Genomic DNA, 22,136 nt, shown 5'->3' with positions numbered 1-22,136 from the left:
AATGTTGAGCATTATGTTAAAATAAATAAAGAAACCCTGTATGAATTCGAGGACAGAACGAGTTACAATCTGAAACTTACTATCAAGTGTATTAACTCTAAAATACAACTAGCTTTAAACATTACTTAGAAAACAGTTAATCAATATGCTTGGATTTGTTGACTAAGTAATGGAATACGAGGTAATCAACAAACTTCATGTTGATTCTGACATTTACCGATTTGAATACGGTGGGCGTGGAATAAATGAAGTTTTAATAAACGTAAACAGTCTTGCCTTATTTGCTCCAAGCTGAGTGCAATCAGTCGGAAGTCAGACACAGTTTACCTTTGACAGGAGCACGTCAAAAGTGGTGCTTGGAGTGGTTTCAATTTAACAAAACTTTGACTCGAAGTGCTTTATACGGTCCCAGTCCCGGTGGTATTTGCACTTGTCTAATGATGCAGAAGTGAGTTATTACACTAGTGCAAAATCTAATGTCGACGTTTTAAATCGTATTTTAATTAACTTTTAAATCTGTGGATAAACTGTATTCAATGCTGACATACTTTAAAATGTCGTAAATGTGTGGCAACAGCGTAATTCAATACCAGCACTGGATTAGAGCCTTGATTGATCACTGAACTTTAGCGATCACTGAAGGAGCTGAAGAGAAATTTTCTTTCTATCTGTCCACACAATACCTCGAGAGCTAACTGACCTACAGACTTCAAATTTTGCACAAAGGTTGATTTCTTTACACAGCACAGAGTTACATGGGAGTCCAAGGGACATGGCTGAGCGGTAGCAAACATTTTTATTTTGGTCTTTTGGGTATCTATGATGACAACGAGAAAATTCCTGAATAAATAAATTTGTAAACAGAGTACAATCATATGACACTTTAGCTGTGACATGGTAACATGTAGTATTACTATTCGTAAGGTGTCTCGAGAAAGATATTATTTGCAGCCTTTATATGTTGTATGAAACTCCATTTATACGTAAAAAAGTGAGTTTTATTATTGTGCACATCCGTCATCCACGGAATTTGGCTGAGCATCATTGAAAACCATCACTCACTAAACTGACACAATCCCTGTTTTGTCTTCCGAGGGAAATGTATGATGATAAATGAATGAATTCGTTTATTTCCAAAAAGAATTTACTATATGTACAGAACAGAAAAGATACAATAGAATTAATATTTTTATTATAAAAAGGAACAAATAAAATTAGCAAAACACAGTTGTTATAGTAAATTATGGTCTTATCTGCCTCAGTAAAAGGTTGCTCTAAGGAAATGGGTCTACATAGGCAATAGTGACCTGTGCGTAGACCCGAGTTGTTGAAGATAAAAATAAAAATTGCAACAGTTATTCCAAAAAGGATGATATGTAACTATTATTTTCACAATGTACTTTCTATATGAGTGTCTGTCTGCCTATCCACAAGACCTTTTCAATTGGTGGTGTTCAATTAAAAATATGATATTAAGTCCTCAAAAAACCAAATACATAAATTTTTCGTTAAAAGTGCCTTATCCACGCTTTAAAAATAAAATTATGTATAAATGTCTTAACTGTATAAGCACTAATTCTCAATGTGATATAAATTGCAGTCTAGTAGTAAGGTAGGATTCACTGAAATATTTGGGGTTATGGCTTGATAAAGACTTAAACTGGAAAACTCATATTTCAAAACTTAAACAAAAACTAAATAATGTAATAAGAATCTTCTATTATTTGATAAATATGTGTAATACTAAATTGTTAAGAATGATATACTTCTCCCTGGTGAACAGTAGGATGGAATATGCTGGGGAGGAACGTACATACTTAATTTAAAGCCGATAATTACAGTTCAAAAACATTTTATAAGAATAATCATGAAAAGAAAGAAAACTGAATCATCCTACCCTTTGTTTTTGAGGTTGGATATTCTTCCTTTAAGATATATGTTTGTTTTAAAGTTTTAAAAATATTTTTCTTGATAAGCAAGAACCATAAGTCAACAAATAAATTTAAACTTAAATTAAGAAATGCAGAAGACTTATTAGTACCAAAACCTTCAAATACTTTCTTCACAAAAACGTTTATTTTTATAGCACCAACACTTTTTAATCTGTTACCGCAGCATATAAAGAGTCAATATTCAATTAATATTTTTCTCAAACAGCTTACAAAGTGGCTATTGTCTATGAGGATATTGAAGAGGTACTTTTTAAAATTAATGTTTAAAATGAGATTGTTTCCTTTCCTTGTAATCTGTTTCCAATAATGATAATAATGCATCATCTAATTATGTTCTAGTTATGTTTATTATGTTCTCCATGTTTATTTGTTTAATTTTTTTACATATAGGCTTAGTTAATTATTTTATGTATAGTTAAGATTTTTGTATTAATTTTGTAGAGTTTTTCACGAGCTCCACTCAGATTAAAAATAAATAAGTTTTGCTAAAAATATTACTGTATTGTTTGTAAAGCTACTAGTTTTCTGTTAATTTTATGATATTTATCACTCCAAACAGGCTTTCCTTTGCTGTTTTTTCTCTTTATTTCTCATAGTTATGTATAGTGTAATAGTAGTTGTAGTTGCATATGTATGTAATGTTTATGTGTAAGTAAATGTAATGGTTTTTTGGTCAGCCTGTACAATATAAAAATCGTATCTGTCTGTCTATCTGTCACCTTTTATAAATGAAATGAGCTATAGACTTGACATTTTGCAAGCAACCTTAGCGAAGCCTGTTACGTGGCATGGCGTACCAATCTGTCATGAAAGGGCTCAAATAAATGTAATAAAATAATATATATTATTATTGAAGATCGATGGTTTTTAAGGATAAAAAGGAAAATTATAGTCTTTTGCCGTTGTTAGGTATGACAAATTCAACTCAAACTGGAGGTTTAGAGAACTGATATCTGACGTAATACAAGTGATGTATTTTTGCAAGCATGATAAAACTTAATCATATCTCCAAAAATCCTGCTCTCTGAATGGCTGAAATACAGCGATCGATAAAGAGCAAAGGCGAATCACGATATAGCTCCGTCCTACTCAACTCACCTTTATAAGCGGATCTGTTTATTGGCAGTTTCGGTTCAACTAACATGTGTAGACCGAAGCTGGCTCTCCACAGCGAGGCCGAAATAGTCCTAGAGTTCGTAGTTTGTTTAGTATTAATCGACACGGTGTGAACCGGAAAACCATGATTATAGCTGTGACGATGGCCGCGTGAGCGTAGGAGCTAAAATACTGTTTACTGCAAGCAATCAGCATTTGATCTATGCTCCAAAATTCCTGCCGCCACACGAACAGCATTGACCCAACATCCATGATCCAAGCTGATTGAGTAATGAAATGTGCTAAAGTAAGGTAACCTAGTACATGTCTGTAATTGACTGCTAGCCTGTGTAGCGCCACAACTGCTCGGGAAAGACAAACAGCATTGACCCAAAATCCATGATCCAAGCTGATTGAGTAATGAGATGTGCTCGAGTAAGGTAACCTCGTACATGACTGTAATTGACTGCTAGCCTGTGTAGCGCCACAAATGCCCGGGTGAGACAAACAGTGATTGCCCCAACATCCATGATCCAAGCTGATTGAGTAATGAAATGTGCTAAAGTAAGGTAACCTAGTACATGTCTGTAATTGACTGCTAGCCTGTGTAGCGCCACAACTGCTCGGGAAAGACAAACAGCATTGACCCAAAATCCATGATCCAAGCTGATTGAGTAATGAGATGTGCTCGAGTAAGGTAACCTCGTACATGACTGTAATTGACTGCTAGCCTGTGTAGCGCCACAAATGCCCGGGTGAGACAAACAGTGATTGCCCCAACATCCATGATCCAAGCTGATTGAGTAATGAAATGTGCTAAAGTAAGGTAACCTAGTACATGTCTGTAATTGACTGCTAGCCTGTGTAGCGCCACAAATGCCCGGGTGAGACAAACAGTGATTGCCCCAACATCCATGATCCAAGCTGATTGAGTAATGAGATGTGCTAAAGTAAGGTAACCTCGTACATGACTGTAATTGACTGCTAGCCTGTGTAGCGCCACAAATGCCCGGGTGAGACAAACAGTGATTGCCCCAACATCCATGATGCAAGCTGATTGAGTAATGAGATGTGCTCGAGTAAGGTAACCTCGTACATGACTGTAATTGACTGCTAGCCTGTGTAGCGCCACAAATGCCCGGGTGAGACAAACAGCATTGACCCAACATCCATGATGCAAGCTGATTGAATAATGAGATGTGCTCGAGTAAGGTAACCTCGTACATGACTGTAATTGACTGCTAGCCTGTGTAGCGCCACAACTGCCCGGGAAAGACAAACAGTGATTGCCCGCTCTCAGTTACAGAAACTTCTTGTGGCGCAGTTCGCATTTTCAATCGGGGTAGTCATAACGTACCCTAGTTTGGATTCTGATTCCTGGCGCAATTTATAGAATCCTTCTGCACGTGGTAAATAAGTTAACGTATCCAAGAGTGACGTTGTGTGACTGATATTTCGTGCTATAATTTAAACATTTTGCGTTACCTCATCGATACTTCAGCGGGAAAGATGTGCTTTGAAGAGGAATTTCCAAATGATTGAGCAAGAAATATATATTCAATGAGCCAGTTTTTGATCTAAACAGGGTACATCTCAAAGCGTCCATCCTTTTATGAAATCTATTGCAATTCATTGGTTTTATCCTGGACCAAACGCTGATTCTTGTTTTCACTTACCCGAGTTACCTTTGGTGGGCATGATTCAGGTTGTTTACACCTTCTCATTTATACCTAGCTATAATTACATTCAGTTGTTATAAAGCGGGCTAGATTCATCAGCTGATCGAAAACGTACTCAATAGTAATTGTTAAAGTGAAATGATTATTTAATAATTTAAGAAAAATAATAAATAATAAAGTAGTATTATTTTTGATTGGGCAAAACCAGTAACAAATCATTAAACATGAACAATATAATGGAAAAAAATTTATAAGAACAAACAAAAAAATGTTTCGTAAAATATACAATAACAATGAGTGACGTATAGTACAGATAATTAACAATAAAGTATAAAAATATGATAAAATAATAAAATATTAAAAATAAAAATAATAATAAAATAAAAAAGGACTTGCACTTTCAGGCAATGTATAAAAATAACAATAAAATAGAAAAATGTAACCTTACCAACACTCAAGGTATGTTTTAACTAACACTTTATAAAGTTTTATAATGTTAAGTCTATATATATATATATTATAATTACCTTTTTGCAATTATCTAGTGTCTATAGATTTATGGCTATAAAAGGCAATTTATTTTTTGCTACTGCTGCTAAAGCTTAGAATAAAAATACTCTACCACGTTACATACAAAATTTGTATTTTTACAATAAATATTCTTATTTAACACTCGTATATCAAAAAACAATTTCTGTATTGTATTGATTTATACGTTATATTTTATAAAAAAAACTTTTTTAGATTTTAGATAAGTTCCTTGAAATATACGTTAATAGATCTTAATCTGCATTGATTGAGGCTGATCTGAGACTATCGTTTCAACGTCGTCTGCTCAAAGACAGAGTACTTACGTTGAGTAAATAATAATAACAGTATGAATTACTTAGCATTACCTAGATAACTCTTACCCTAGAATAAATTTAATGTCAAAGAATTTAAAACTCTTATAAATAAGGACACAAAATGACGAGAGTAAAACTTTGTAAAAGAGCAATAATCTAGTTTATAAAAGTAAATAAAAGGACTGAACAGATCAAACTTTGTTGCAAGAAACTGCACCAAGGATCTTGTACAAACAGATTAACCCCGCTGCAAGAAAAATAAAACATCAAAGTTTGGAGGAAGTTGATACTTGGAGACATTAACATTTTCTAAAACTTTGACATTCAATACTCGTGGACAAGGCAAAGTAATATCCAATTTATACAGAGTAGAAATACATTCAATTCTTCTAACTGATTGGGAACTTTCTTGATGGGATAACTTATAAACCCAAACTACGTCAATAGAAGGCCTGCAGTCAATAGAAGTTTGAATGTGGCTATTAAAAGTTCATTTATAAGCACTATATTCTTGATTGGCTGAGTGATTGTAAAACTGGAAAAATTCTATATCTGTCTGTATGTCGATATCTCGAAAACGAACGGGTCTTTAGGTTTTTAATTTTGTAAGAAACTTAATTTCTAAAAATAAAACACCAAGCTACATTACAATTTGGTGTTTATGTATGTAAACTTTTAATATTTAAAAGTCAAATGTAAAAAAAAATGTTTTATTTTACCGTGGCGTGGTGAAGTTAGAGCTAGATAATCCCGCTTAGAGGTGACTTCCGAACCACCAACAATGGCCGGGCAGGCGGGCTGCTTGAAAGGACAGAATCGCTGAGCAGTTAGAACCCATCCAAGCAGCAGCCACCCTCGACGTTGCTTGATTCGGTTATGTTGCGAAAACCGCCATACTTGCTACAATGCCCCTTTGGCATTTAAACACTGCTCTGACACCTTAACGAACGTAATGTTAAAAATATGTAAGTGTATCATTTGGTAAGATTTCTTGAGGAAGATTTTATGTGTAGACGAGTTTGAATAAAACGGAATTTTTGGTAGAAAAAATGAGTTCTATGGTGGTACATTTGCAACCTTAGACTTTAGCTGAGCGTTGCTAAAGCATATAACACAGTAGGCTAACAAAATTTCCCTTTTCTCTGCGAGATGATGGAAGAATTTATTCCCTGTATGGTTGTCTGTATGTCTGTATACAGGACATCTCTGAAAATGAAATAATTGCAATTTTGCATGCAACCTCTACTAAGCCTTTTACGCGACACGTGATTTGGCGTTCTCCTACTTGAAATAAATAGAACATAACAATCCGTAACCAAAACCTCCCCGTATACTCAGAGTAAACTCTACCCTTTATGAAAATTCTGATAATTTATAAATAATATTTGCTATACCCGTAGTTGACATAGAAACTGGTTATAAACTTCACTATTAATCTTTGATTGTTACTAATCAGGATACAAAAATTATTCGAAATTACTAAAAATTACTATTCTGGTCTTTCATATAGTCAAGTGTAAACCCACGAGGAAATATGTCAGCACAGAAAACATACAATTACCTTCCCTCTCGTCATGCCTTGTTAGAAAATGCATAACGAAACAAACTTTTGAAAACTTGATATCTTTATTCTTATTAAAATGATTTAAGATCAAATATAAAATAGTGTAGACATTTTTTAAGTATTTAGAAGATTTGAAGTTGGCATTGGAAGGAGTTGAAAAATAAAATATACTGCAATGTATCTGCTAAAAGACCATGCACTATTTTGTCCGTTTTGCCGATCTTTGTAAGAAATAATTTTTCAAGTTATTTTTAACTTTAAATATAGTAAAATAAAAACAATAATTCATTTATAACTGTAATAATTTTTTTTTCTTGAAACATTTTATGCAAAATGTAATATACAAAAAGTATTTAAAAAACATTTTTGGTCAGGTGCATATAAAGAATAGTACAAACTTATTAGATTCATTAAAAATTTTAGTTAAAAAAGCAACTAAGCCAAATCTAATAATTTGTCTCAGTAAATAAATTAAATATAGGATTAACTAGTGAATACTTTTTACAAGATTCCTGAATATATTTACTATTACTGATCTAACTAAACCGGGATAAAAGTGAATAATAACAATGAAATAAAAGTAATATAAACATATAAGTATAATACTAAAAATATTAAAGTAATAAAGAAGAGCTATGATTACTCAATAATAAATTGAGTATTTATTTATCATTTACAGACTATTGACATAAACAAGTAAATCAAGTCAACGCAACGATTTCATGTTTGTAGTATTTTAAAATATCTTATAATGATTAATTTGTTTTATTAGAGTGATCAAGTCTTTATTATATTTCGTTAAGTATATTTTAAAACAATAAACTTTTGAACGGATATACGAGGTATAAGAACCTATAACTAATTCTAGGTATATTGTACTACAATAATTAAGCTCAGGTGGATTGTAGTATTAAAAAATGTTACAAAATAAATACGCTTCTAGATACATTTGATGCTACTAAATACATTAAATTATTACCTTTTCACGTAAATAAAATTTTACTTGTAGCATTAAGAACTGACTAGAATAATACGTAGCGTACGTGCTACATTCGTTTATGTGCTTTTAATTTACTTAAAGTACGGTATACTTTTAAAAGTTGGAATTGTAACAGGATTTTATAAAAATGTATTGTTTTGAAATAGTAGTGACGTGTTTGAGTTTTTAATAATAATTTTTAATTGGCCATCATATTGAAATGGATAGATACAAAATTGTAATTATTTTATTAGACTACTAATATTATTTTCAATATCCATACAAAATAACGTTTATGTACGTGTAAGGGTTTTTTAAAAAAAATATGTCTTAATAAAAGCAAATAAATACACACAGACAGAATACCAAAACATAAAAATTAAACTGTAGCTAAAAATGAGTCTACTATACGCATAGGCATATTATCCTAAAATATCCAACAAGAGTTTCAAAACACCCTTGAGAAATTTACTAAAATGATGAAAATGCCTCTCTTATCAAAATAGATCTTAAAGTTGTCCTGCAACTAAGGAAACTTATTTAACACCTCGGATGCAAATACAACAAAGCATCAAGTTACTGATATATAGTTCTTTAAAACTACTCCTTTGTTTATCAGTTGGAGTAGTTCCTTTCTGAACAAGAAACTTTGGACTGTAATTATTTAGTCACTTTGTTTAATTCTCGGAAAAGTCTCCAAGTGGCGTGGTGGGGTGGAATCCGCACAATAGAGTCTATTATTCTTGTCTCTGTTTAGTTCCTAAACTTGAAGTACGTTTTCTGTTACACTGAAGGAAATTTAATACACTGCGTGCGAACTTTACTTCAGGTTAAGTGTTTGTATTTACTGATTAAAAGTAAATATTTTGATACTCTTTTTAACGGTTAGTTTTTAAAATTTTAAATCGTAAACTCTCCAAGCTGCACAACAAGATCAAATTGTGATGAACTGTTACAATGTTCTACTACCATCAGGGGCGGTTTCAGGGAAGGGGCCATGGGGGCCATGGCCCCCCCGAAATACTAGGAAAGCTTAGTGTAATATTTTCTATAATCTATAAGTTCTACCAAAATTGAATCCCAATACTCGTACATATCAATTAACAATAATTATTTTAGTATAAAAACGAGTCAAACAGAAAGTATTTATTTTTAAATAGTATTAAGTTAACAATCAGTTTCAGTGGTCAAAAGGCACTCGCATCTAGTCAGTCGTCAGTTGCAGCGACTTTGCTCAACTCTTTATGCACGGCTGAGTTTTTAATATCAATGATGTCATTGATTGATGTTCTAAAAGTCTCATTGCCGCTCAGTCGACTTCTACAAACACCATCACTTGACACTAACCGGGCATCTACCGCAGTCACCAACACCATGGCAACATTAAAAGAAAGAAGGATTAAATGTGATGATATATTCAAACAAATATTTTTTGAAACCAAAGCGCTAGCAGAGGAGCTGGATGTTGAATTGAAGTTACCAAGACGTACGGGCAGTCAAACTAAGAGATCAAATCACCCAGGAGACGTAGAAGAGTACTACAGACGATCTATTTATATACCTCTTCTTGATAATGTTTGTGCTGACTTAACATCCAGGTTAAGTTATAGCTCACTGGAATGTTTTGGCCTACGATGAATAATTCCCACCAATATAGTTGAGGATGCCAGAGAAAAAAATGATCTCATTGTCAATTTAAAAAAAGGTTTCGAACAGTTTGCACCTATTATCGGTGATGGAGATACCCTAAGTAATGAAATTCAGTTTGAAGGTGAAGTGGACCTGTGGAAAAATCACTGGAAGATGAAGAAGGAGAAAGAGCAAAATGTAAAACTCCCTGAAGATATATTGAAAGTGATAGACTCCTGTGACCCAAATATATTTCCAATTATCCATGATGTTCTCAAAATCTTGGTCACACTTCCAGGTACGTAAATTAATAAATAAAATTAGTCATATAGGTATGGGCTGGCTGGGTGACTTTACATACTTTAGATATGTGGGTTTAAATGGAAAAGCACACAGAATGGGTACTGTATTACCTGAAGAGTATACTATAAGAACTAACCTAAGAATAAAATTGTTTTCCAAGTTTAACTTAAATAAATATAAATGTAACACACAAGCAAGTAATAGTAATTTTTTCATTCATGAACACAAAATAAGTAAATTCATTAAAATTAATATGTAGTCTATATTTTATAATAACTATTTCAGTTCCATGAGTGATTTTATTATTTTATTTCCAGTCAGTGTGGCTTCGGCAGAAAGGACTTTCTCCACTTTAAGAAGAGTAAAGACTTGGCTGAGATCAAGAATGGGAGAAACACGTCTCACGGGCCTTTGCATGCTTCACGTTCACAGGCATCTTCAAGTGGACACAGATAAAATAATAGAACGATTTGCAAAGAAAGGTGCAAGAAGGCTTGAGTTTGTGTTATAAGTTTTGTATTTTGAACCAGTATTTGTTTTAAAAGCCATCTTGTACACAATAAACTTGTTTTCAGTAAACAGTAGCAGTTTCTCTGTAACCATCCAATTTACGTTAAAATATTAAACCTCTTTGACTTTAAATTGCTTAAAATTACAATTTTAAAATGTTAGAATTAAACATTTTTCACGTTTTTCTTGATTTACAAGGACTTTGACGTAGCGAAAATTTCTCTGTGAATTAAAATTGTGGTTACAGCAATACAGCATAAAAGAGGACTTTTCAATGACCAATGAGCTACATAAAAACAAGATAGCCCCCCCTGAAAATCAGCCCTGGAACCGCCCCTGACTACCATGGGGGTCAATTAAGTGATATCTAGAGAAAGAGGTAAAACTATTTTTCAGTATACTTTGAAATAACTATTGATTAGTTACAAATGAGATAAATTATTCTTACGGCCATGGTAAGCCGAGGTGCTTAGAATTTTTACACTTCACGAGGTAGAACTAGAACGTTTACAACATAGTTTTGACGATGGAGGATTGGAAGATGTCTCTAAATTTGAAGAGAAGTTATCGTACTTGTGTTATTGAATAGAAAAATACGTTACGATTTTGTTTGCTTGTCTCACAGCACACATCTTTTAAAAGTGTAATGTCATCCAAGTTACTCTACTTTTAATTACTTTACCAGCTATTACTTCTGAAAACATAGATTAACTCAATTTAGATTAATGTAAATAGTATTCAGATTAAATAAGGTCTACTTCAAAGAATTTTCTAAATTAAAGTTCCATAATCTAGAATTAATTGAGCTATATAAAAGAGCTATATTGCATTAGGTTGATTATGGACCTGCTGTAATGTAATATTAACAAATTATATAATCATCCAGTGCTCGTTAAATTCTTGCTCAATAAGGTAAATTAGATATTTTCGTCCATTAAAAGTAAGCCGGAATCTGTTTGATACCTAACATAGAATAAAGGAACATAAATTATTTTACATCATATTGTCATTGGTTACTTGAGAACTGATACATAGTACACCTATTTACCGTTATATCCTAATTATTTCCTAAAGTAATTTCTGTAAACTTTATATTCGACACAAATATATAACTCATCCATAAATTCTAAGGCTTGAATAGTTTACTGTTAATTTTATAATGTGTACATGAAACAAAAAGAGGATAATGCAGATCCCTGCAGATCAACTAATTTATTTAACTTACAATTTTCAGTTAATTTTAATAATATAAATAAAATAAAAAATACAAATTAACGTAGTGGATATAACATATTACTTACATACTATTTCAATTTTATAAGTTTACACGTGTATAAGGTTTGATCTACAAAATGTTTAGCCTTTGAAATTAATTGATATAACTCATACTGTAATATTTAGCATTCATTACTGTCAGGCGGGGGCTGTGTACAGAATCGGCTTCTACCGCTAACACTTCCAAATGATGGATGACGTAGAGTTATTAATCAGCTGCATTGTACAAGTGTTATAGACCGATTCATTAGTTATTGTCAGCCCCAATACTACCCCATTCATCTCCACCCCACCCTTGCCTTGATCCATTTATTGTTAACATTCCTACGTAATTAACAACGGCAGGAATTACCTTTGGTGTAGACACAGTCAACTCTCAAAGCTCCGAAAGAACTCTAAACCATTGCTGATAATAAAGCACTGTATTCTGCTCAGAAATTATTGGTAACTAAAATAGACAATGCTAAAGTACTGCAAAACATTACCCCATTTTATTATCATTGGTAAAGATTTTTGTACGGTTAGGATAGTCGTAGTGAGATGCCCACGGTCAAAATTATATTTTCATATAGACCAAAACTATATTAGCATTTGTTATGGAGAATATTGGGAAGCAGTTTATAATATCAGTTCAAATCACTAGTATAACCTTACATGCTTCCATTTTATATAAAACTCGCCTTTCACATGACACTAATCGATTTCTTTGTTTTCAGTAATAAAAAAACTTAATGAAAAATATTAATTTTATCACAAAATAAATTTTCAAACAATTAAAATGTAATCATACTAGACATTTCTTCGTCTTACTTGAAAAATGTTACCTCATCAACCAAGAAGTTTGGCAAAATGGAGTAACATTTTGTGACAAAAATCTCCATCCTGTTCTAAGGTGAATGTGTGATGCAGCTGAAACCCTCGACTAAAGAGTCGAATTGAAGCCGAAACAGGTTGCAATGCCAAAATCGACAAGAGGTTGCGCTTATTGCTTTATTTACGACATTTTTCGAATGCGGTTTGGACAATCGGTTACTTGAGTAACAGATCCTAAACGGGTAAGCGAACTTTTTGTGACTTAGTCACTCGAATAACGGATTCGAAACGGGTATCCGAACTCTTAGTAACATTCTTGAGTGAGGGGTCCTAAAATAATAACTGATCTCATTGCGACAATGACCGTCTTGTCAATGCAGAACTACATATGTCGAAATAAAGTGGGAAAATGTTAAGAGCTAATTTGCGTGATTCCATTTTCATTCTTTTGGAACTAATCGCCATGCTAACACACCCTTGAAAATGCCTTCTGCTAGATACTCCTTTTTGCATGGTCTCGATGACGGACATAATTTATTATTGGATATTACAACTGTTGTAACTTTAGAAGATTACTTTTCTAAGAGATGATTATATAGATTTATCAGCTATTATTTCTATTTTGCTGTAATAATGGACATTATACCAAAATATAGGATTACTTTTTCTAAAAAAAAAAACACACCTATTAAAAATAAAAAACAAAACATACTTATATCTAGGTTGTTTTCTAATCACATTCACATGCCTAATTTTGTTAAATTTGGTTTGTTCGTTTCATCTCAGTCAATGTTCAATTTCCTTAGATATTTATTTAATGCTCCTTTTGAAGGATCTCGATCTTAAATGTTAAAAAGTTAGAAATAGAAATTTTAGAATATTACCATTCATTCTACATGCCATTCATTCTTTTAGAGTTCTTTCAACAATGTTTATGAAATGGAATTGACTCTGTTTAAAGTTTATTATCGATAATGGATGATTTGAATGGATAGCATGATTTCGTACGTTTGCCTCGAATGCTATGTCGTTGCAATTTGCTTCGTTATATGTACAAAAATGTACAACACTACTGTTCACAGATTGTTAGGTACCCTATTCTTCAGGGTTAAAAAAAACCCTCAAACATAAAAAACGTATAAATAAAAATGTGCGCTAATGGACTGCCATTTAAAGGTTTATTTAAGTGATACCTGACTGGTACATGAACGGTATGAAGTTGACACTGGAGAGGATGAACTCAAGTGATTTCACTGCACTGTGTGGCAGTTCATTGCTGCACCTTTTAGTGTATAAGTTTTTGTATGTATAAGAATTTTGATACCTGAAGAAGAGGGTAGTTTTTATCATTAAAACGTAGAAATATAATGTTTTTGTAATATATAACGGTGGTAAATTTCATGCTGTCCTTTCATGTCCTTGCGTTGACAAAAAAGTAAACAAAACTCACGATAGCACACATACCATGTGATGATTTAGATTAATGACTTATCTATAAATTTGCAATAACTAAATGGGTTTTTATACTGTAAATACTTTATTTCTTCATAATTTGCTAATATAATTTGTGAAATAATTTTATAATAGCAGATATGATTCTTAATTGAAAAATTACCAAAAGAGCAGCATGTAGATGAGGTGGATGATTTGTCTGATTCCGTACAGCTCCTGAAGCACCTGCAGCTCTGGTAGCCATTTTATTCCACACACTTCAGTTCTCACGGCTACCTAACTATATAACCAGCGGCACGATGTGTTGATGCTCAAACCCAACCAAGCATTCCAGGCTCTGAGACGAGCTAATACGGTACGTAGTGATTTTGCATAACGAGAAGATAAAGTTATTGGCCTCACCACTATATTTCTGAGACAAAGCTGGTCTGAACGACTAGTAGCTTTGATACTTAACTACAGCTCAGGATAAAAAATACTTAACAGGCGCAAATTCCATTTACCACCTTCATGGTAATGACACTTCCATCTCTTCCATTTTTCTTCAATCACTGTAGCTGTAATATTAACCAATTATTTCTAATTTTAAAAGTCGATAGAGACGGAATGCAAAGTAAAATAAAAAATATTAAAACCAAATCAAATAGACTTTAGTACAGAATACATTTAGGGCATCCCTTAAACGTATAGGGAACATATGATACGTACTTGACAAAAGCAGCGTTTAGATGCAATGCATAAACACAATCAACATCAGATGTATAGTTTATAGCCCAAAGGTGACCTAGTGTCACGTGACTGACACATTATAACGTGTTGACCAAGTTGTCTGCAATTCTGATACGCTTGGATTGCTTTGATCATCTATCTCCATTGTATCTACATACATATTTGGTTACAAACAGATACAACTAGCTCTCCCTAGTATATATATATATATATATATATATATATATATATATATATATATATAAATATGAATGATATGAAAGTGCATGTTCAACCATCTGGAGAAAGAAGTGACATAGATTTGACATGTTACCTGCAACCTTAGAGAAGTCTGTTACGCAACACAAAGTGAACCCCTTCCTGATTTATATATGGTAGCATGTATCATAGTTGTGTTGGACTATTTTTCATGGCAATGTTAAAAAATCATTTATAATCCCTAATACACTTATACAAATTAATTACAGCCCATTTGGTCTTGAAAGGGTAAACTATTTTCATTCCTATACTCCCGACAATTAGCGTTTCTGTGTTTGTTTTCTGCCCTGGGCCACCAACCACCAGGTGGCTTCACCGGTTCCGGGCTTTGGGAAGCCCGCAAAAACAATATATATTCCAGACATAACATAAACTACAGTATTAATTAAAATTGTGGTTTAAAAATAACTACTGCTATAACAACAACAGTCTAGTAATTTACAGTGTTCTTAGTTTAAAAGTATAGTCTTCACAAAACTTCATTGCTGTTTGTTTGTCTCAATTGGAATTACAATATTGTGTAAAGTAGTTCAAAACCAGCCAGAAATACCTCCAAACAATTTGTATGTAGTATACAAGAAATTGTAAATTTATATAATACAAGAATGTTATAAAATGTTGTTTGTTGATTTATACGTTTTAGAACTGTAAACTCGATAATTTTACATATAGTAACCAACCAATGAAAATGGTCCGTTCGGGAACGCTGTCAGCCTAGGGGTCTAAGACGTTGGATTTAGAGTCTGATAGCATTCTTGATAGCACAGGTCCAAATCGTCTGTGAGAATTGATATTTATTTTCTTATCAGTAATGTCAATCTTGTATTGTATCGATTCTCACTCACCCTTATTCTGTATACAATCCAATGCCTCATGAAGAAGAACAAAATAAGGTTTAAAAAGAGACCGGTCACTCTTTTTAACGAATCAAATTAACAAAGAAACAACTTACGGTTACGAATGATTGTTATCTATTTAATTGAATTCACATAATTCATACAGATACAAAATATTAAAGTATGAAAACTGGACAACTTGGAATGTTAGTTTTGTTTTATGATCCTAATTCTTTTGTATAATGGGAGGAAACGGGGTGCACGTAAATCCAGAGGCCACGCAGCAAACGATTGCTCCGGGCCCCGCACAAGCTAGGGCCGCCCCTGTTTCTGCCTGTACAGCACACGTGCTCGTATATACTTTTGTGCTCTTGTCACGAGCATATACATGTGTGTTATTGCTATATATAGCACAGCTAAGCTTAGTTGTTGATAATCACTATCAAAGCGCTGAGCACGCGTCTACAGTTCCGGTGTGACTCACGCGGCTCTGCAGATAAACAACACTATTCAGTCAGTGTGTGTTTGAGTGCGGACTTGTCCACAAGTGGTTGTCACCATGAGTCAACTTGAGAAGGTAGCTTCAAACCTGGCAGTCAACTATGTGGTACCCCACATCAGCGGCATACCTGGGGTCAAGAAGGTGGTCGGGTTCCGAGAGTCGGGAGTCAAGAAAGGGTCCATAGCCGCGATGGCACAGTCCTACCAGGGGGACGTCAAGGCCGGCTCCACATTCTCTAGGATGCAGTCCGAGTCTTCGGCCAAGGTCGGGGGATACGCTCGTCAGCAGACCACTGCGACTAGTCGACACAGCAGCGCTCCGGGGACCAAGCCGTCCAGCGGCAAGAACTCTAGTGGGCCCAAGATGTCTCACACCTCCAACAAAAATTCGTCCTACAAGAATAAATCTGGGAAATAATAAGGTAAATATAAATTATACAGTCACACCTTATAACTCACAGAAAAATTGCATTTAATAACACGATTCACAGAACCCGATCTCCTGCTGTAGCTTGCAAAACACCACTAATACACAGTTCTAACGTAACAGTACAGAATACCATTTTTGATCAGCTGTTATTCGTGCGTTACCAAATTAGAAATTAATAAAACAAAAAACTGCATTTCGATGATTAGTAAACAATAATGGGAAAATGTTTGCTTCATTTATTTTCGAACATTTGATGTAAATTTTTATTAAAAAAAATACAACGTAATAAAACATGATATTTTTATTTACAAACAAATTTATTTAACAGTTAATCTTGTTTTCTCAATTTATCTCATCATTAAGGAACAAACATTTTGTTTTTGCTTTATTTTAACTAAATACCGTACGGTATTTCTTTACAGCTAGTAATGTATTATACTGAATAAAATCGATTTTTTGGTACTTATTTCTGTTTTATTTTAGACTTTGATTATATCAATTTTCTCAGAATTAAATTCTCTACAATTAATGTTTGTTGATTTTATGTATTTATTACCAATTTAACAAAGTTATTGTACATCAAACTTAAAAAAAACATTTTTTCGTGCCCCAATTTTTTGCATTTAACCCTGAATCCCTCAAAAACTACTACAGGTACAGTTCTGAAACCTATTTTATTAGCTTTATCAGGTAAAAATACATAAGAATCCACGATATTTCTTACTTAATTAACCTTTCCGAAAGTTCAGTATGGCTTTATTTTACTCTTTACCCAGGAATTCAGGCGAAATCTTTCGCTAGCTGTAACTCGCTAACGAAGCGTTTTCGGACCTATGTTTATATAACATTTTTTAATTATTTTTACTAGTACAATGTGCTGTAGAAGTGGGGGGAGAACTTCATGAATCACCCTGTATATATATATATATATATATATATATATATATATATATATATATATATACATAATATTGTATTAAAATTAAAACTAAATACATTAAAATATGGTAAAATGTAAAAAATGCACATACAACTAACTAGAAACACATTACAATTTTATGTATATGCAATATAAATAATAAAATTAATACAGATATAGTTTTAAATTAAGGCAAATGAAAAAACACCTTTTATAACTGTTATTATTTTTATAATTGTTTTTGTAGGCAAGGAACATAAATCACGATGTTTAATATAAGAAAAAGTTTTACAGATGAGTTTTTCTATTTGAGGATTATTTATGCTTAAATACTATATGAATTATGAACACGAAGTCAAGTGAAGCATGTATTCATTATCATGTACTTTTGGAAGTTGCCTTTAGAAAATTTACTAGTACGTAACATAATTTAAGTTAAGTTTCCATAATTTTTGTAAGCATGTACGTATTATTAATAAACGAAAGGTATAACTATCCTATTTATAATTTAAGTAAAAGTAAAATATATTCCTACGATTTTAAGTTTAATTATTTTGGAAGTTTAAATCATAGATTCTTATGCCAAAATAATATTACATTCAATTGATAAAAGTTGTTATCTAAGCACGAACATAAGTAGAACACTAATTATGCTATTAATTTTTACAATGTGGTAGTAATTTATTTTCTGAGAATATTTGTTGCCATTGCATATGCATATGTTTTTAATTTTTTATGATTACAGACGCTATTTTCAACGGGTAGTCACTCATCATTCCAACATTAATCACGGATTATTGAAACTCTGTTGCCTTCTAATATGTTGCTTTTATCTTTTATCAAATAAAAATTGATATACTTCTTACAAATTATTTGTTTATATAACACTTACTCCCATAACGTCCGAGAAATCCAAACCCAGTCGTCTCACCGAAGTAGTAACTAGGACAGTCAACAGAATGCGCTGGTGCTGCTCTGGTTACCGTCAATGATAATACAAGGCTTGGCCGAGGGATCGCTCAGTGAACACCTGTTCCAGTGAAACTTCTTTATTCAACCTTCTTTCATAATAATAAAATCTAACGTAGTTATTAACGTTTATTATTCAATTTGTTACAATATACAAGATTTTCATGATCTCTATGCTGATGTGTTTCCAAGAAAACCTAATGAGTATAGTATTATTAATGGTAGTGCGCCCGCTCTCTCTCTCTCTCTCACACACACACACACACACACACACACACACACACACACACACACACACACACACACACACACACACACACACACACACACACACACACACACACACACACACACACACACACACACACACACACACACACACACACACACACACACACACACACACACACACACACACACACACACACACACACACACACACACACACACACACACACACACACACACACACACATATATTTATTGCATTGTTGTTTGATATTTATATTTATAATATTTCTGTTACGTTTATTCATTTTGTTGTTGGCGTTATGTATTATATAGAAAATTTTGAAAAATTTTTAAAAATTTAAAGGACATATGTTGTATGGTCCTGCACTGCAGAAATATTAACAAATAATGCATGTTTAGTTATGTATTTACTTATATTGCATGTTTATAGACCTTGAAATTAATTTAAATTGGATAAATATATTTAAGATGAGTAATTACATGGTATAATTTGATATGTACAGCAAGTGGTGTAAAAATGGACTGAAATAGACTGCATTCATCAACTCCACTCCCGCACGCGCTGACTGAAGCGCACTGGGAGTAAAATTGTATTTTTTGTAATATTGTTAAATTTTGTTGAATAAAGGAATTTTGAACTTGAACTTGAACACACACACACACACACACACACACACACACACACACACACACACACACACACACACACACACACACACACACACACACACACAAGAAACACTGTGTTGGCTAAGGCGAAGGTAAATAGAGAGCATCTGAAGTCTACTGCTTTTGTAAGGAATGTGCCGCAAGCTAAGGTGTTTATAGGCGAACAACTTACTGCCTATAACAAGGACTTATTGTACAAAACTAAAAAACTTAGAGACATTGGTTATCAATATGTGTGGTTCAGGGAAGGTAAAGTATTTGCTAGATTGGACAATACTCGTAAAGCTGTAGTTGTGACCTGTGAAGAAGACGTGGAAAAATTGTTAAAAGAAAAAAGTGTTAGGTAACTCGTTTTTCAAATTGTAAAAAACGGACCATACAGACATTTGTGTATTTTCAATGACTGCTCAAAATGGTTTGGACATAAATATATTTCACTTAAACATACGTAGTGTTCGTAAACATTTTGATGAGACTTTATAGTGAATTTTAATTATAATGAGACTTAAATTATAATTTTAAGTGAAGTGTGGATTAAGGCTGGTGAAGAGTACAAGTTCCAGATACCGGGTTTCGACTTGTAGCTGCAACCCAGAGCTGAAAACCAGTCTGGAGGAGTGATTGTCTACGTAGACTCCGACCTTGACTACTCGCATAGACTTATCTCTCTTCAAACAGCTGATATCATTAATGTCATACTCACTGTTACATTAGGAAATGGCACTAAGCTGGATTTGTCCATATATGGTATTTATAGATCATGTAAATTTATATTTTCGAAATTTAAGGATGAATTTGAAGACATATTAAAAATTACACATGACCCAACTTTCATAATTGGCGATTTAAACATATGTACTCTTAAAAATGTAGGTTCCGGTCCCAAGTATATTGATGTATTGTCTTCTTATGGTTATATAAATTATGTCCAGTCGCCTACTAGAATAGTCAATAATTCTGTTTCATGTTTGGATCATTTATTGATTCGAAATACAAAGGCTTTAAGTTTTGATTGTAGAGTAATTCAGACAGGTATTACTGATCATTACGCAAACATATTATACATTAAAAATAATTTACCTAATATAAATAAATATCCAAAATGTAATTTTTGTAAAGTAGTAGATTATAGTAAACTTCAAGCTAGGCTTTCTGCTGCTGATTGGTCTCATGTTTATGAATGTAATGATGTAAATGAAAGTGTTAAACGTTTTTACAATGTTTATTATTTATGTTATGATGCATCTTGTAGATTAAAAAGATTAAATAGCAATAATAGAAGGCGAAATCCATGGATAACGGATGAATTAGTGCTATTAGTAAATAGAAAAAATTATTTATTTAAATATTACGCCAGAGATAGAAGTAATATGTTTCATAAGACACGCTATAATAATTTGTCTAGAATGGTATGTAATCAAATAAAGCAGGCTAAATTTGAATATTATTCCTCATTGGTAGAGCAAAGCAATGGAGATACAAAAAAATATTGGAAAATTGTTAAAAGTATTATGCGTCAGAAAACAAGTAAAATAAATAAAGTTCTTTGCAGTGGGGTTTTGACAGAGGTAAAAAGCAATGAGATTGCCATTGCTGAGAATTTTAATGAATATTTTGTAAATGTTACAGCTAAGTTAAGGGAAGAATCTTTTGGTTGTGATCTGTTTAATGAACTACATTTCCCGTAGTTAAATTGTTATTTAGAAAACTTCTGGGTATCAGAAAATTGTATCCAAAAAATAATAACACAAATGAAAAACAAAAAAAGCTGTAGAATAGATGGGATTAGTATAATGACTATAAAGAAAAATTTAAATATTTTTGTCCCTGTATTGTTTCATATATTTTCGCAATCGTTAGTGCAGGATGTGTTCCCTGATGCTTTTAAGGTTGCAACCGTTGTACCTATTTTTAAGTTTGGAAGCTCACATGAGTTGTCATCGTATTGTCCCATATCTTTGATTAACACAATAGCTAAAATCTTAGAGTCCGTCATCAAGTGTCAGTTATTAGAATATTTTTTAAGAAATTCTATAATAGCTGATAATCAGTTTGGATTTTTACCTAAAAGGGGTACTGATATCGCCTTAGAAAGTCATATTCAACATATTGCTGAGTCGTTGGATAAAAACAAGTTTATTGCTGCAATTTACCTTGATTTTCAGAGAGCGTTTGATTTGGTGGATATTGACATTTTGCTGAAGCAGATGATTAGTTATGGAATTAGAAATAATGCATTATCCTGGATATGGTCATTTTGTAAACACCGAAAACAAGCAGTTAAAATTGAGGATCACATAAGCGGAACTTTACAGTTGCAATATGGAGTGGCACAGGGAGGTGTTCTTGGACCCCTCCTGTTTATTATATATATCAATGAATTATTGAAATTAAGACTAAATTCTCAGATATTTGCATATGCTGATGATACAGCTCTGGTATTCATCGTATAATAAAAATAGGTTAAGGATATCAAT

General features: G+C 32.8%; 1 protein-coding gene across 1 annotated transcript; it reads left to right on the top strand.

Moving 5' to 3' along the window:
- The first annotated feature begins 16,365 nt into the window (after positions 1–16,365).
- On the top strand, positions 16,366–18,638 carry LOC124365170. Its single transcript, XM_046821125.1, has 2 exons — positions 16,366–16,842; positions 18,515–18,638. The coding sequence occupies exon 1, from the start codon at positions 16,479–16,481 to the stop codon at positions 16,836–16,838; it is 360 nt and encodes a 119-aa protein (XP_046677081.1). The 5' UTR covers positions 16,366–16,478; the 3' UTR covers positions 16,839–16,842; positions 18,515–18,638.
- Positions 18,639–22,136: the final 3,498 nt, after the last annotated feature.

Source organism: Homalodisca vitripennis, chromosome 6, assembly GCF_021130785.1.
Source record: "Homalodisca vitripennis isolate AUS2020 chromosome 6, UT_GWSS_2.1, whole genome shotgun sequence".
Lineage (NCBI taxonomy): Eukaryota > Metazoa > Arthropoda > Insecta > Hemiptera > Cicadellidae > Homalodisca > Homalodisca vitripennis.
The sequence above is the reverse complement of the archived record's forward strand: the minus strand, read 5'-3'. Positions and strand labels throughout refer to the sequence as shown.